The sequence below is a fragment of the Mustela nigripes genome, chromosome 14 (genome assembly GCF_022355385.1).
Source record: "Mustela nigripes isolate SB6536 chromosome 14, MUSNIG.SB6536, whole genome shotgun sequence".
NCBI lineage: Eukaryota > Metazoa > Chordata > Mammalia > Carnivora > Mustelidae > Mustela > Mustela nigripes.
The window spans coordinates 93,293,157-93,307,929 of NC_081570.1; the positions used below are offsets into that span (position 1 = coordinate 93,293,157).

The following is a 14,773-nucleotide window of genomic DNA, read 5'->3' on the forward strand; positions in this document are numbered from 1 at the left end:
ATCCCAGGACCCTGGGATCATGAGCTGAGCTGAAGGCAAAAGCTCCCTGAGGTACACTTCTTTAGCCTTGGAAATATAAGGATTAAAAACTATATATAACTAGGGGCGTGTGAGTGGCTCAGTGGGTTAAGCCTCTGCCTTCAGCTCAGGTCATGATCCCAGGGTCCTGGGATCGAGCCCCACATCGGGTTCTCTGCTTGGCAGGGAGATTGCTTCCCCCCCTCCTCTGCCTGCCTCCTGCCTACTTGTGATCTTTGTCCCTCTGTCAAATAAAATCTTAAAAAAAAAAAAAAAAAAAAAAAACCTATACATAACTAAAAATGCCTTTTGTTAGTTGGATTGGAATAACTCTATTACCAAGGTTGCCATCTTGAATTCTTTATAATGAAAGTGTCAATTTTTATTTTTAATCTTCATTCTTTACCTTTTGCACATGTATCATGATATCATTCCATTCATGATATGGAATGATAATGCTGGAATATTCAGATTTTCTCTCAATATTTCAGAAAGTCAGTACAAATACTATTGGCGATGAAGGATTCTTTGACTTGGTAAGCCGATTTCAGAGCAATCGGATGGATGATCAGAGGTGCTGCTTACAAGAACAGAGCTGTGGGCCTGCTTCAACTGCAGCTTCTTCCACTCCCCCTAGAGTGATGCTAAAAAGTGAGTTATCTCTGCTTCTCCCCCAGTTTTAATAAAGTTCCTTGTGATATTCTTGTGATTTCTTTCTGAGAGTTTAGTTCTCATCAGAGCAAGTACAGTAAATGAGCCTGAACCCAGGTGTGCTGGAAATGCTGGTATTTCTTCAGTTCAAAACAAAGTTCTGTTTCAGTTCCCCTAGGTTCATATGTATTTTAGTCCACTGCACTTTCTACTAACTATAGCATACTGTCTCCCTAGATTCTTTGGAACTGGGAAAAAAAATCTAACTTTATTTTTTTTTTTTAAGATTTTATTTATTTATTTGACAGACAGAGATCACACATAGGCAGAGACACAGGCAGAGAGGAGGCAGAGAGGAGGAAGCAGGCCCCCTGCCGAGCAGAGAGCCTGATGTGGGGCTCGATCCCAGGACCCTGAGATCATGATCTGAGCCGAAGGCAGAGGATTAACCCACCGAGCCACCCAGGCTCCCCAAAAAATCTAACTTTAAAAGTAAAAATAGTGAGGGGAAAAAATTTAAGTTATACATATCTTATAATTCTATATAAAACAAAAATGCATCCTATCTGGATTTTAAAAAGCCGAGACAGGGCTGCCTGGGTGGCTCAGTGGGTTAAGCCTCTGCCTTCAGCTCAGGTCATGATCTCAGGGTTCTGGGATCGAGCCCCACATGGGCCTCTCTGCTCATCAGGGAGCCTGCTTCCTCCTTTCTCTCTCTCTCTCTGCTTGCCTCTCTGCCTACTTGTGATCTCTGTCAAATAAATAAAATCTTAAAAAAAAAAAAAAAAAAAGCCGAGACAGACTGAAGAGGTACCTATGACTAAGGCTGAGGCTAAGGTCTCCCTGCACCTTAGAAAGGTCTAAAATGGGTTACTTCAATTTCCTACTTCAGCTACCAAAAGACTTCCTCTGCCACAGACTAGGACTTAACTTACCAGCAACACTTAACTCTTCCTATCCAGGGCATAGGATAAAAACAGTCTCATTCATTCTCACGTGAGAAATTATCTAAGAAAGTTTATTACCTTCCAAAATCTAGCTCCAGATCTTATAAAGTATGTTTTGTTTTGTTTTTAAGTAGGCTCCACATCCAGCATGGACCCCAACACAGGGCTTGAACTCATGACCGTGAGATCAAAAAGCAGGCAGTTAACTGAGCCAGCACCCCTTGTAAAGTTACATTTTGAGTGAACATTAGATAAAAGGAAATACAGTCAAATCTAAGTAACATCGAACTGGATCATCTGAAGTACTCTGGGCTTCTTTCATCCCTCCCTGCCTGTCTAGTCAGGCCCCAGCCTATCAGTGATTCAGGGGGACAGAGTGGATGTTGGGACTGAACAAGGCCGAAAGGAACTGTATGTGTTTAAAAGTGTGCTTAAATATTTTTGTAATGCTATGGACTTTTTTCTGATTCATAGCACCATCTGTTTCCATGGTATCCCCCAACACGGATGAGTTTTTAGATCTTCTTGCCAGCTCACAGAGCCGCCGTCTCGATGACCAAAGGGCCAGTTTCAGTAATTTGCCGGGGCTTCGACTGACACAAAACAACAATAAGTCTGTACTTGGACACCTGATGACTAATGACAACAAAGAGCCTGATGAAGACTTCTTTGACATCCTTGTAAAATGTCAAGTATGTATGCATATTTATGACAGTCTGTGTATGGCTCAGATGCTACTGGGAGCTTTGTCAGTATTATAATTTTAATTTGGGAAGGGCTCATTTTGTATTAGGGACACACTTATTATTTAGGGGTCCATCACACACTACAGATCTCTGTGATGGCTTTTTACTTGTATTATTTTAGTGGTGAGGCGAGGTGAGATGTTGCTGATGACTCTGAGCTGTGGTGGTGAATAGACTGAGTGGTGTAAAAGGAGACCTAGAGAAGAGCCCCTCTTTCCTAAATTAGGAAAAAGCATTGGGATCAGCCAGGCATTACTATGGGGAGTCTAGCTGGGGCCCTCTCTAGAGAACTTTAGGAGTAATGCACATATTGAGATAGCTTTCATTTTTTCGTTATTTTAATAATTATTTATCAAAATGGTTAAAGAATAGCTCAAATAACTTGAACAGGACCATAAGAAAAATAGTCATTTTTACTGAAGAGACATTTCCTCTGCCCAACCCTAATTCTGTGTTTTCTCATTCATAAAATGATGAGATGATGATACATATACTACCTATCTCTCATTCAATTAACAGAAAATTATTGAGCACCTATTATGTTCTCTGCACTAGACATTTGAGACATACTTGGCTTTTAAGGGATCCTACATTTTAGTATGAGAGTAAGTCTGTACATGTATATACATGTACATAGATATTCTATGTCAGGTACTGATAACATGCTATAAAGAAAATTAAAGCAAGATACAGGAGTTGGGGTATCCAGGGATGGTGGTGGTTAGGAAAGAGGTTTCAGTATTGGCATATTAACAGAGAGCGCTGAAAGAGGTGAAACAGGCATGTGAAGATTTAATGAAAGTGTTCCATGCCGAGATAATAGATCTCTTCTTGGATATAAAAGCTTAGCAGGCTTAGGGAATGACAAGGTGGCCAGTGTGACTGGCATGGGGTGAATAAAGGGTAAGAGAGTGGTAGGACATCAGGATGGAGAAATAACCAGCCTCTATCTTATAGTCCATGATGAGGTTCTTGTATTCCAATCATTTTGGCTACTGCTGAAAGCATGTGGAGTGGCAAAGGGTATTAGCAGAAAAGCCAGGTAGAAAAACCAATATGGGTAATTCAGGTAAAAGATGACTCTGATTAGTGTAGCAGTTGGTAGTAGTGATGATAAGCAGTCAGAATAGGGATATATTTTGAAGTTATGGTTGATGGGTAAGACCTGTTAATAAATTGGATGGAGGGTATAAGAAAGAATCAAGGAAGGCTCCTATCTTTTAGTCAGTGAATGGTACAGTTTACTGAAATGGAGAAGTCAAGAGGAGAAACAGTTCTACTTTAGATATGTAAATCTGAGTTACGTAAGTAGATCCTCAAGTAGAGATGTTGAGTAGGCCACTGGATATGGAGATTTTGGGAGTCATCAGCATATAGCTGGTATTAAATCCTTGATAAGACAGTATCCAAAGAATAAAGAAACAGGAAGACTAAGCTCTGGGCATTCCAAAATCTAACTGAGTAGAGTAAGATAAGCCAGCAAAGCAGCAGTCAGCCCAGACAGTGGTAGAAGCAAACTGAAGAAAGTGTTTTAAGAACATTGCTAAGAAGCCAAGTAAGATGATGGGCTGATCTATGAGATTTGGCAACATGGAGATTATTAGTCTTTTTGAAAGATACTCTTTTAGTGACATGATGGGGACAAAGGATTGAGGGGGTTGAGAAAATGGAAAGTATAAAGGGGAGATAGAAGTGCGTTTTCTTACTTTGGAAGTTAATACCGCATGTATGCTGATAGAAATGATCATAGAGGGAGGAATAGGTGATGTGGCATAATATGGAATAATCAAAGTTTTTACGCAGGTGAGAAGGAGAGCAGAGTATTATGTGTACAGATTTGGGGGTAAGTGTAGGTAGGAATTCTCTCTGGTGGCTTTTATTTTCTTAGCAAAGTAAGAAGTAGGGACATTAGTGGAAACTGTGGAAAACATAGTTTCTTTCAGAAACTGAAAGCATATTGAGCAGGGGAAAGTAACAGAAGTACTGAGCTACTCTGAGGACTCATTTGAATAAGTCACAGAAATAAGACAGGTCAGTACAGTGGTGTTTTTTTTCTTGAGGTCTAACCACTTAAGGATACAGAGATTTAATCAAGGTCAGTATTTTGACAGAATAGGATAGACTGGGAGAGAAGCACACCACGGAGTTAGTTCAGTTAGGGACTTTGGAATCTACGGTGCATCGAAGAGGGAAGTAAGGAAATGAAAGATATGAAACTGAAAAGTAACAACAAGCCCAATGGCTTTTAAGAAATACTGTCCCAGGGCACCTGGGTGGCTCAGTGGGTTTAAAGCCTCTGCCTTCAGCTCAGGTCATGATATCAGGGTCCTGGGATTGAGCCCCGCATCGGGCTCTCTGCTCAGCAGGGAACTGGCTTCCCTCCTTTTCTCTCTCTGCCTATTTGTGATCTCTTTCTCTGTCAAATGAATGAAAGAAATCTTTTTTTAAAAAAAGAAGGAAATACTGTCCCTAGGGGCACCTGGGTGGCTCACTGGGTTAAAGCCTCCGCCTTTGGCTCAGTTCATGATCCAATGGTCAAGCCCCACATCAGGCTCTCTGCTCAGTGGGGAGTCTGCTTCCTCCTCTCTCTGCCTACTTGTGATCTCTGTCAAATAAACAAATCTTTAAAAAAAAAAAAAAAAGAAATATTGTCCCTAATAACAATCAATATATATGAAGCAAAAATTGACAGAAAGGAAAAATGATCATTTCTACAAAAACAGTTGAAGGCTTCAAGACCCCTCTCAAAATAGGTACAACTAGGCAGTGGATAAACTTGAATAACGCAATAGGCTAACTAGTTCTTACAGAACATACATTCTTCTCAAGTGCATATGGGATATTCTCCAGGAGAGACCATATGTTCGGACACAAAGTAACTCTCAACAATTTAAAAAGACAGGGGCGCCTGGGTGGCTCAGTGGGTTAAAGCCTCTGCCTTCGGCTCAGGTCATGGTCCCAGGGTCCTGGGATTGAGCCCCACATCAGGCTCTCTGCTCAGCAGGGAACCTGCTTTCTCTCTCTCTCTTTAAAAAAAAAAAAACATAATCATACATAGAAGATACTCTGACCCCAACAGGATGAAGTTAGAAACAACAATAGAGGGAAAAATGGAGAATTCACAAACTTGTGGAAATTAACCAGTAGGTAAAGAGGAAATCATAAGAGAAATTAGAAAATACCTAGAGACTGATGAAAATGGAAACACAATATTCTAAAACTTGGGATACAATGAAGGTAGTACTCTGAAAAATTTTATAGCTGTAAGAAGGAAGATCTCAAATTAACAACCTAACTTCATAGATAAATCTAAAACTAGCAGAAGGAAGGAAATGGAGAACAGAAAAACAGGATAAATCAAATCTTAAATCTGATTATTTGGAAAGTTTAACTGGTAAACATTTATACAACTGGTAAACAGTTAACTACAGTAAGAAAAAAAAAAGCCTCAAATTACTAAAATTAGAAATAAAAGTGGGGACATTACTCATATTCCACAAAAATAAAAATGATTTTAGGGGACTACTCTGAATGATTATTTGCCAGCAAGTTGAATAACCTGTATGAAATGGATAAATAGCTAGAAACACAAAATTATCCAACACTGAATCATGAATAGAAAGTAGTCCCATAATCCATAAGGACATTGCATCAGCAATAAAAAACTTCCTGACGAAGAAAAGCCCTGGACCTGATGGCTTCACTGAATTCTGCCAAACATTTAAAAAACTAACACCCGTCCTCTTACTCCTCAAAAAAACTGAAGAGAAGGGAATACTTCCTATTCCTAAATCATTCTATGAGGCCAATATTGTCCTGATACCATACCCAGGAGGAATTTGTTCCTGGAACAAATTCAACACGGGAATCAATCAAGAGATGATTCAACACGGGAATCAATCAATAGATACACATTAATAGAATGAAAGTGGGGGGAAAACCCCCACTTGATCATCTAAATGGATATAGAAAAAGCATCTGACAAAATTCAACACATTTTCATGTTAAAAACACTCAACAAACTAGGAATAGTAAGAAACTACCACAACATAATAAAAGTCATTTATGAGGGGTGCCTGGGCACAGAGTCGGTTGCAATGTCTTTTTATTTATTTGACAGATCATTAGTAGGCAGAGAGAGAGAGGAAAGCAGGCTCCCCGCTGAGCAGAGAGCCCAATGTGGGGCTCAATCCCAGGACCCTGAGATCATGACCTGAGCCAAAGGCAGAGGCTTAACCTAGGTGCCCCGCAGTGTCTGACTCTTGATTTCAGATCAGGTCTCAGGGTTGTGGACTCAAGCCCCATGTGGGTCTCTGCACTCAGCAGAGTCTGCTTGTCAGTCTCCCTGTGCCCTTGGCCCTGTGTGCGTACACATGCGCAAATTTATAGATTAAAAAGAAGTCATTTGTGAAATAGCCACAGCCACTATCATACTCAGTGGTAAAAGACAAAAGCTGTTCTCTAAGATCAACACAAGGAGCCCACTCTCGCCACCTTTATTCAACATAATACTGGAACTTCTAGCAGAGTAGTTAGGCAAGGGGAAAAAAAATCCACACTAGAAAGGAAAAAGTTATCTATATTCAGAAATGACAGTTTCAGATGTAGAAAACCCTAAAGATTTCACCAACAAAACCACAAAAAACCCTGTCAGAACTAAGAAACAAATTCAGCAAAATAACAGGATATAAAATATCCAAATAATCAGTCATGTTTCCCTACACTAACAATGATGAACAGACTAAATAGGAAATTAACAGTTCTTACAGTAATATCAAAGAGTAAGCTACCCAAAAATGAACTTAACCAGGGAGGTTAATGAACAATAAAAACTATAGAATATTTCTGAAAGACATGAAAACCTCATAAATGGAAAAAAAATCTTGTGTTCATGGATTAGACAACTTAATATTGTTAAAATGCCCATACCATCCAGAGTGTAATCTACAGATTCAGTGCATTTCTTTTTTTTTTTTTTTTAAAGATTTTATTTATTTATTTGACAGAGAGAAACCACAAGTAGTCGGAGAGGCAGGCAGAGAGACAGAGGGAAGCAGGCTCTCCCCGCCGAGCAGAGAGCCCGATGTGGGACTCGATCCCAGGACCCTGAGATCATGACCTGAGCCGAAGGCAGTGGCCTAACCCACTGAGCCACCCAGGCGCCCCAGATTCAGTGCATTTCTTAACAAAATGTAAATGGGGCGCCTGGGCGGCTCAGTGGGTTAAAGCCTCTGCCTTCGGCTCAGGTCATGATCTCAGGGGAGACTGCTTCCTCCTCTCTCTCTGCCTGCCTCTCTGCCTACTTGCGATCTCTATCAAATAAATAAATAAAAATATTTTTTTAAAAATGTAAATAAGGTTTTTCACAGAAACAGAAAATTCCATCCTGAGATTCCACAGGAACCCAAATAACTCCAAACAATTTGGAGGAAGCAAAACAAAGAGGGCTCACATTTCCTGATTTCAAATTTTACTACAAAGCCACAGTTACCAAATAGTTTTGGTACTGGCATAATGACAAACATATATACCAATTGGAAAGAGAGCCCAGAAATAAATCCTTGAATATGTGGTCTAGTGATTTTCAGCAAGTATGCCAGGACTATTATATGGGGAAAAGATTCTCATCATCAAATGATTCTGGGAAAACTATCCACATGCAAAAGAATGAAGCTGAACCCTTACCTAACACCATATATAAACTGATTCAGAATGGATCAAAGACCTAAATGCAAGAGCTAAGACTATAAAATTTGTAGAAAACATTAAGGGGAAAGTTTCAAGATTTTGGATTTGGCGGTGATTTCTTAGTTATGATGCCAAAGGTACAGGCAACAAAAGAAGAAGTAGATAAATTGGATGTCATGAAAATTTAAAACTTTTGTACGTTAGATAACACTCTTACAAAAGTAAAAAGGCAACTCACAGAAAATATCTGCACATCATATAACTGATAAAGGATTAATTCAGAATATAGAGAACCCTATAACTTAAACTACAAAAAAACCTGTTTCAGAAATGGACACAGGCGCCTACGTGGCTCAGTCAGTTAAGTGACTGACTCTTGATTTCAGCTCAGGTCATGAGGTCAGTGTCATGATATAGAGCCCCATGCTGGGGCTCATGCATAGCACAGAGCCTACTTAAGATTCTCTCTGCCTTTTCCCCAATCCCTCCCCAAAGAACCAAAATAGATATTTCTCCAAAGAAAATATACAGATGGCCAATAATATATGACGGGATGCTCAACATCATAAATTAGAGAAATGCAAATCAAAACCACAATGAAATACCATCTCACACCCATTAAGACACTACCATTAAAAAACAACCCCACCAGAAAATAACGAGCATTGGTGAGGACATGGAGAAGTTGGAAATGTTGGTGCCCTGCAGATGGAAATAGAAAACAGTGAAGCTGCTATGAGAAACAGTATGGTGGGATTTTCCAAGATTGCAGAAGAGTAGGAGAACTCAGTTTTGTCTAGTCCCAGGAATTCGGCTACACAGCCATCATCTGTGAACTCAACCAGAGATCTAAGAAAAAGAATTGCTGCAGTCTACAAATAGAAAGGCAGCCACTTTCTGCAAGAATGACAAGATAGAAAAACTCACCTCAAAAGAGAACAAGAGGCAATACTGACTTACCAGGGACCTAATCAGTATGGATATTAAGATGTTAGAACTAGAGTTCAGAATAACAATTATAAAGATATTAGCCGGTCTTGAAAAAAGCATAGAAGACACTAGAGAATCCCTTTCTGACAAAATAAAAGAACTAAAATCTAAAAAGATTGAAATCAAAAAGGCTATCAGTGAAACACAATTTAAAAATGGAGGCTCTAACTACTAGGGTAAATGAGGCAGAAGATAATTAGTGATACAGACGACAAAATGATGGGGAATGAGGAAGCTGAGAAAAACCGAGAACTACTGGATCATGAGAGAATTCAAGAGATAAGTGATACCATAAAGTTAACAATACTAGAATAATTAGGATCCCAGAAGAAGTGGGGACAAATTATATCTGAGAACTTTCCTAATCTTGAGGAAAGAAGCAAGCATTCAAGTCCAGGAGGCACAAAGAACCATCCCCCTCAAAATCAGTAAAAATAGGACATATAATAGTGAAGCTTGCAAATCTCAGAGACAAAGAGAAAATCCTGAAAGCAGCTCAGGACAAAAGGTCTATAACCTACAAGAGTGGAAATAAAGGGCTAGCAACAGACCTTTCTACAGAGACCTGGCAGGCCAGAGAGGACTGGCATGATATATTCAGGTTGCTAAATGAGAAATACGTAGCCAAGAATACTGTCTGGCTAGAAAGTCATTCCAAATAGAAGAGATAATAACACTTCCAAAATAAACAATTTATGATCACTAAACCAGTCCTGCAAGAAATGTTAAAGGGGATCCTTTAAGCAAAGAGCCCAAAAGTACCACCAGAAAGGAACACAGACAATATACAGAAACAGTGACTTTATAGGTAATTCAGTGGCACTAAATTCATATCTTTCAGTAGTTACTCTGAATGTAAATGGGCTAAATATGCCCGAATCAAAAGACAGGGTATGAGACTGGGGCACCTGGGTGGCTCAGTCGGTTAAAGCCTCTGCCTTCGGCTCAAGTCATGATCCCAGGGTCCTGGGATTGAGCCCTGCTCAGATCGGGCTCTCTGCTCAGTGAGGAGCCTGCTTCCTCTCTCTCTGCCTGCCTCTCTGCCTATTTGTGATCTCTTTCTATCAAATAAATAAATAAAATCTTTTTAAAAAGGGGGGGTATGAGATTGGATTAAAAAAAAAAAAGACCCATTGATGTGCTGTCTGCAAGAGATTCATTTTGGACCCAAAGACACTTCCAGACTGAAAGTAAGGGGGTGGAAAGCCACTACCGTGCTAATGGACATCAAAAGAAAGCGGGGTGGCAATCCTCATTTCAGACAAATGAAATTTTAAACCAAAGACTGTATAAGAGATGAGGAAAGATGCTATGTCATAATTAGAGGGTCTGCCCAACAAGAAGATCTAGCAATTGTACATATTCATGCCCCTAACATGGGAGCAGCCAATTATACAAACCAATTAATAACAAAATTAAAGAAGCACATTGATAATAATATCATCATAGTAGGAGACTTAAAAATTTTAAAGATTTATTTATTTGAGAGAACAGAAGAAAGCACACGGTGAGAGGTGGGGAAGGGAGAGGGAGAAGCAGACTCCCTGCTGAGCAGGAAGCAGATGTTTAACTGACTGAGCCACCCAGGTGCCCCAATAGTAGGGAACTTTAACACCCCACTCGCTACAATGGACAGATCTTCTAAGCAGAAGATCAACAAATAAAAAAGGGCTTTGAATGACACACTGGACTAGGTAGATTTCACAGATGTATACACAGCATTCCATCCTAAAGCAGCAGAATACACTTTTTTTTTTCTTTTTAAGTTTTATTGATTTGACAGAGCACAAGCAGGAGGAGTGGCAGGCAGAGGAGAGGGAGAAGCAAGCTCCTTGCTGAGTAAGAAGCCAGATACGGGACCCAATCCCAGGACCCTGGGATCATGACCTGAGCCAAAGGCAGATGCTTAACCGACTAAAACACATGTGCCCCCAGAATATACATTCTTCTCAAGTCTACATGGAATATTCTCCAGAACAGATCACATACTGGGTCACAAATCAGGTCTCAACCAGTACCAAAAGACATGGATCATTCCCTGCATATTTTTGGACCACAATGCTTTGAGGCTGGAACTCAGTCACAAGAGGAAATTTGGAAAGAACTCAAATACTTGGAGGTTAAAGAGCATCCTACTAAAGAATGAATGAGTCAACTAGGAAATTAAAGAAGAATTTTAAAAATTTTTATGGAAACAAATGAAAATGAAAACACAACTGTTCAAAACCTTTGGGATGCAGCAAAGGCAGTTCTAAGAGGGAAGTATATATCAATATAAGCCTTTCTCAAGAAACATGAAAGGCCTCACAGACACAGCCCAACCCTACACCTAAAGGAGCTTAAGAATAGCAAATAAAGCCTAAACCTAGCAGGAGAAGAGAAATAATTAATATTAGAGGAGAAATCAATGACATAGAAACCAAAAGAACATCAGAACAGATCAACAAAACTAGGAGCTGGTTCTTTGAAAGAATTAGTATGATCGATGACACCCCCTCCCCCACCAGACTTATCAAAAAGAAAAAAAAAACAATAAAATAAAATCATGAATGGAAAAGGAGAGATCACAACCAACACCAAGGAAATACAATTACAAGAACATATGATGAGCAACTATATGCCAACAAATTAGGCAATCTGGAAGAAATGGATGCATTCCTTAGAGATGTATAAATTGCCAAAAGTGAACCAGGAAGAAATAGAAAACCTGAGCAGAGTCCAGGGCTGCATGGCTTCTCGGGAATTCTACCAAGCATTTAAAGAAGAATTAACACCTATTCTTCTGAAGCTCTTTCAAAAAATAGAAATGGAAGGAAAACTTCCAAACACATTCTGTCAGGCCAGTATTACCTTGATTCCCAAACCAAAGACCCCACTGAAAAGACCAATATCCCTGATAAACCTGGATGATGCAAAAATTCTTACCAGGATACTAGCAGTAGGCTCCAACAGTACATTAAAAGGATTATTCACCATGACCAAGTGTAATTTATTCCTGGGCTGCAAGCGTGGCTCAACAGCTGCAAATCAGTCAACATGATACACCACAATAAAAGGACAAGAACCACAGGATCCTCTCAATAGATGCACAAAAAGCATTTGACAAGTTACAGCATCCTTTCTTAATTAAAACTTCACAGTGTAAGAAGTGTAGGGATAAAGAATATCCTAAAAGCCACATATGAAAAGCCCACTGTATTATTCTTGATGGGGAAAAACTGAGCTTTTCCCCTAAGTTCAGGAACAGGACAGAAATGTCCACTCTTACCACTGTTCAACATAGTACTAGAAATCCTGCCTCAGTAATCAGACAACAAAAAGAAAAGGCATCTGAATCAGCAAAGAATTGAAACTCTCACTCTTTGCAGATGACATGACACTCTATGTGGAAAACTCATAAAGGAATTTAGCAAAGTGGCAGAATGTAAAATCAATGCACAGAAATCAGTTGTATTTCTATACACTGAGAAAGAAATTAAGGAGTCGATCCCATTTACAACTGCACCCAAAACCATAAGATAATTGGGAATAAACCTAAATAAAGTGGCAAAGGATCTGTACTTAGAAAACTGTAGAACACTCATGAAAGAAATGGAAAAGCATCCCATGTGCATGGGTTGAAAGGATAAATACTGTTGAAATGTCTAAGCTATCTAGGGCAATCTAAACATTTGATACAATCCCTATGGAAATACTATCAACTTTTTCACAGAGCTGGAAGAAATAATTCTAAAATTTGTTTGGAACCAAAAAAGACCCTGAATAGCCAAAGGAATGTTGAAAAAGAAAAACAAAGCTGGTGGTATCACAATTCCAGACTTCAAGTTCTATTACAAAACTGTAATCATCAAGACAGTATGGTACCGACACAAAAACACATAGATCAATGGAATAGAACAGAGAACCCAGAAATGGACCCTCAACTCTAGGGTCAACTAATCTTTGACAAAGCAGGAAAGGATATTCAATGGGAAAAAGACAGTCTCTTCAACAAATGGTGTTAGGAAAATTGGGCAGCCACATGCAAAGGAATGAAACTACACCATTTCCTTACACCATACACAAAAATAGAGTCAAGATGGATGAAATACCTAAATGTGAGACAGGAATCCATCAAAATCCTAGAGAACACAGGCAGCACCTCTTTGATCTAGGCCACAGCAGCTTCTTGCTAGACACATCTCCAAAGGCAAGGGAAACAAAGGCAAAATTGAACTACTGGGACTTACCAAGATAAAAAGCTTCTGCACAGCAAAGGAAACAATCAACAAAACCAAAAGACAACCAACAGAATGGGAGAAAATATTTGCAAATGACTTACCAAAATATCCAAAATTTATAAAGAACTTATCAAACTCAACATCTAAAGAACACATAATCCAGTCAAGAAATGGACAGGGGTGCTTGGATGCCTCAGTTGTTAATCATCTGCCTTTGGCTCAGGTCATGATTCCAGGGTCCTGGGATCGAGACCCACATCGGGCTCCCTGCTCAGTGGGGAGCCTGCTTCTCCCTCTACCACTCCCCTTGCTTGTGGTCCCTCTCTTGCTGTCTCTCTGTCAAATAAATAAAATCTTTTTTAAAAAAGGAAAGAAAGAAAGAAATGGACAGAAGAGGCTCAGTCCTGAGTGGCTCAGTCAGTTAAGTGACTGCCTTTAGCTCAGAACATGATCGCAGGGGTCCTGGGTTGGAGCCCTGCATTGGGCGCTCCGCTCAGTAGCAGATCTGCTTCTCCCTCTCCGTGACCTCTCTCGCTTTCACTCTCTCAAATAAACAGTCTTTTAAAAAAAAATTCTCTGGATTAAAACTCAGCTTAAATGTTAAAAAAATAAATAAAAACAGTATGGTAGTTCCTCACAAAGTTAAAATTACGATATGATCCAATAGTCTTATTTCTGGGTACATACCCAAGCAATTGAAATCACAGATACATCGTACACCCATGCTCAATATTCACAATATTGCATTGTTCACAATAGCCAAAAGTTAGAGGCAACTAAGTGCCCAGTGGCAGATGGATAAAATATGGTGTAGGTACATAATGGAATACTTTTCAGTCATAAAAATGAGGAAAATTCTGACACAAGTCACAACACAGGTGAACCCCAAAGGCATTGTGCTGAGAAGCAGGCATTTGTCCTCACAGGAGGACAAATACAATACAGTTTCACTCCTATGAGGTAAAGTAGTCAGATTCACAGAGTGAAAGTAGAATGGTGGTTGCCAGCAGCTGGAGAGGGGAGAATGGGAGCTACTGTTTAAGACATTTAGAGTTTGGTTTTACAAGACGAAAATCTTCAGAATATGGATGGTGATGACTATACAACAGGATGAATACCAAATAGGGTTAATACTAAACTATACATTTAAAAATGGTGAAAGTGGTAAATTTTATTTTATAATTATAAAAAAAAATTCCTGGGGGATTACTATCTAGCCTGATCTGGAAAATTGGAGGTGGCAGTCAAAATAGGATGTTTGAAATCATGATTGTAAAGACAATGCAGTTATTGAGAGTGATCAAATTTGCCCTAAGACCATGGGAGCGAATAGATAAGGCAGAGGTAAAGAATGAAGACCAGAAGAGGTCTAGGGACCCAAGTGCCCGAGTATTGGATGAGTTGGAGGCCAATTAAATCACCACAGCTTAAGGACAAGAGAAATGAAGCCTGAAGGCGGGGTGTGGTGGTGGTGGTGGTGGTGGTGGTGGTGGTGGTGGTGGTGGTGGTGGTG

General features: G+C 39.6%; 1 protein-coding gene across 3 annotated transcripts in view; it reads left to right on the forward strand.

The window, feature by feature from the left end:
- GPSM2 (G protein signaling modulator 2) overlaps positions 1-14,773 on the forward strand; it is a 59,104-nt gene that overhangs the window by 40,954 nt on the left and 3,377 nt on the right. For all 3 annotated transcript variants that reach the window (XM_059375610.1, XM_059375612.1, XM_059375611.1), the window contains 2 exons: positions 510-669; positions 2,091-2,308. In XM_059375610.1, coding sequence (XP_059231593.1) covers positions 510-669; positions 2,091-2,308 — 378 coding nt within the window. The remainder of the gene's footprint in view (positions 1-509; positions 670-2,090; positions 2,309-14,773) is intronic.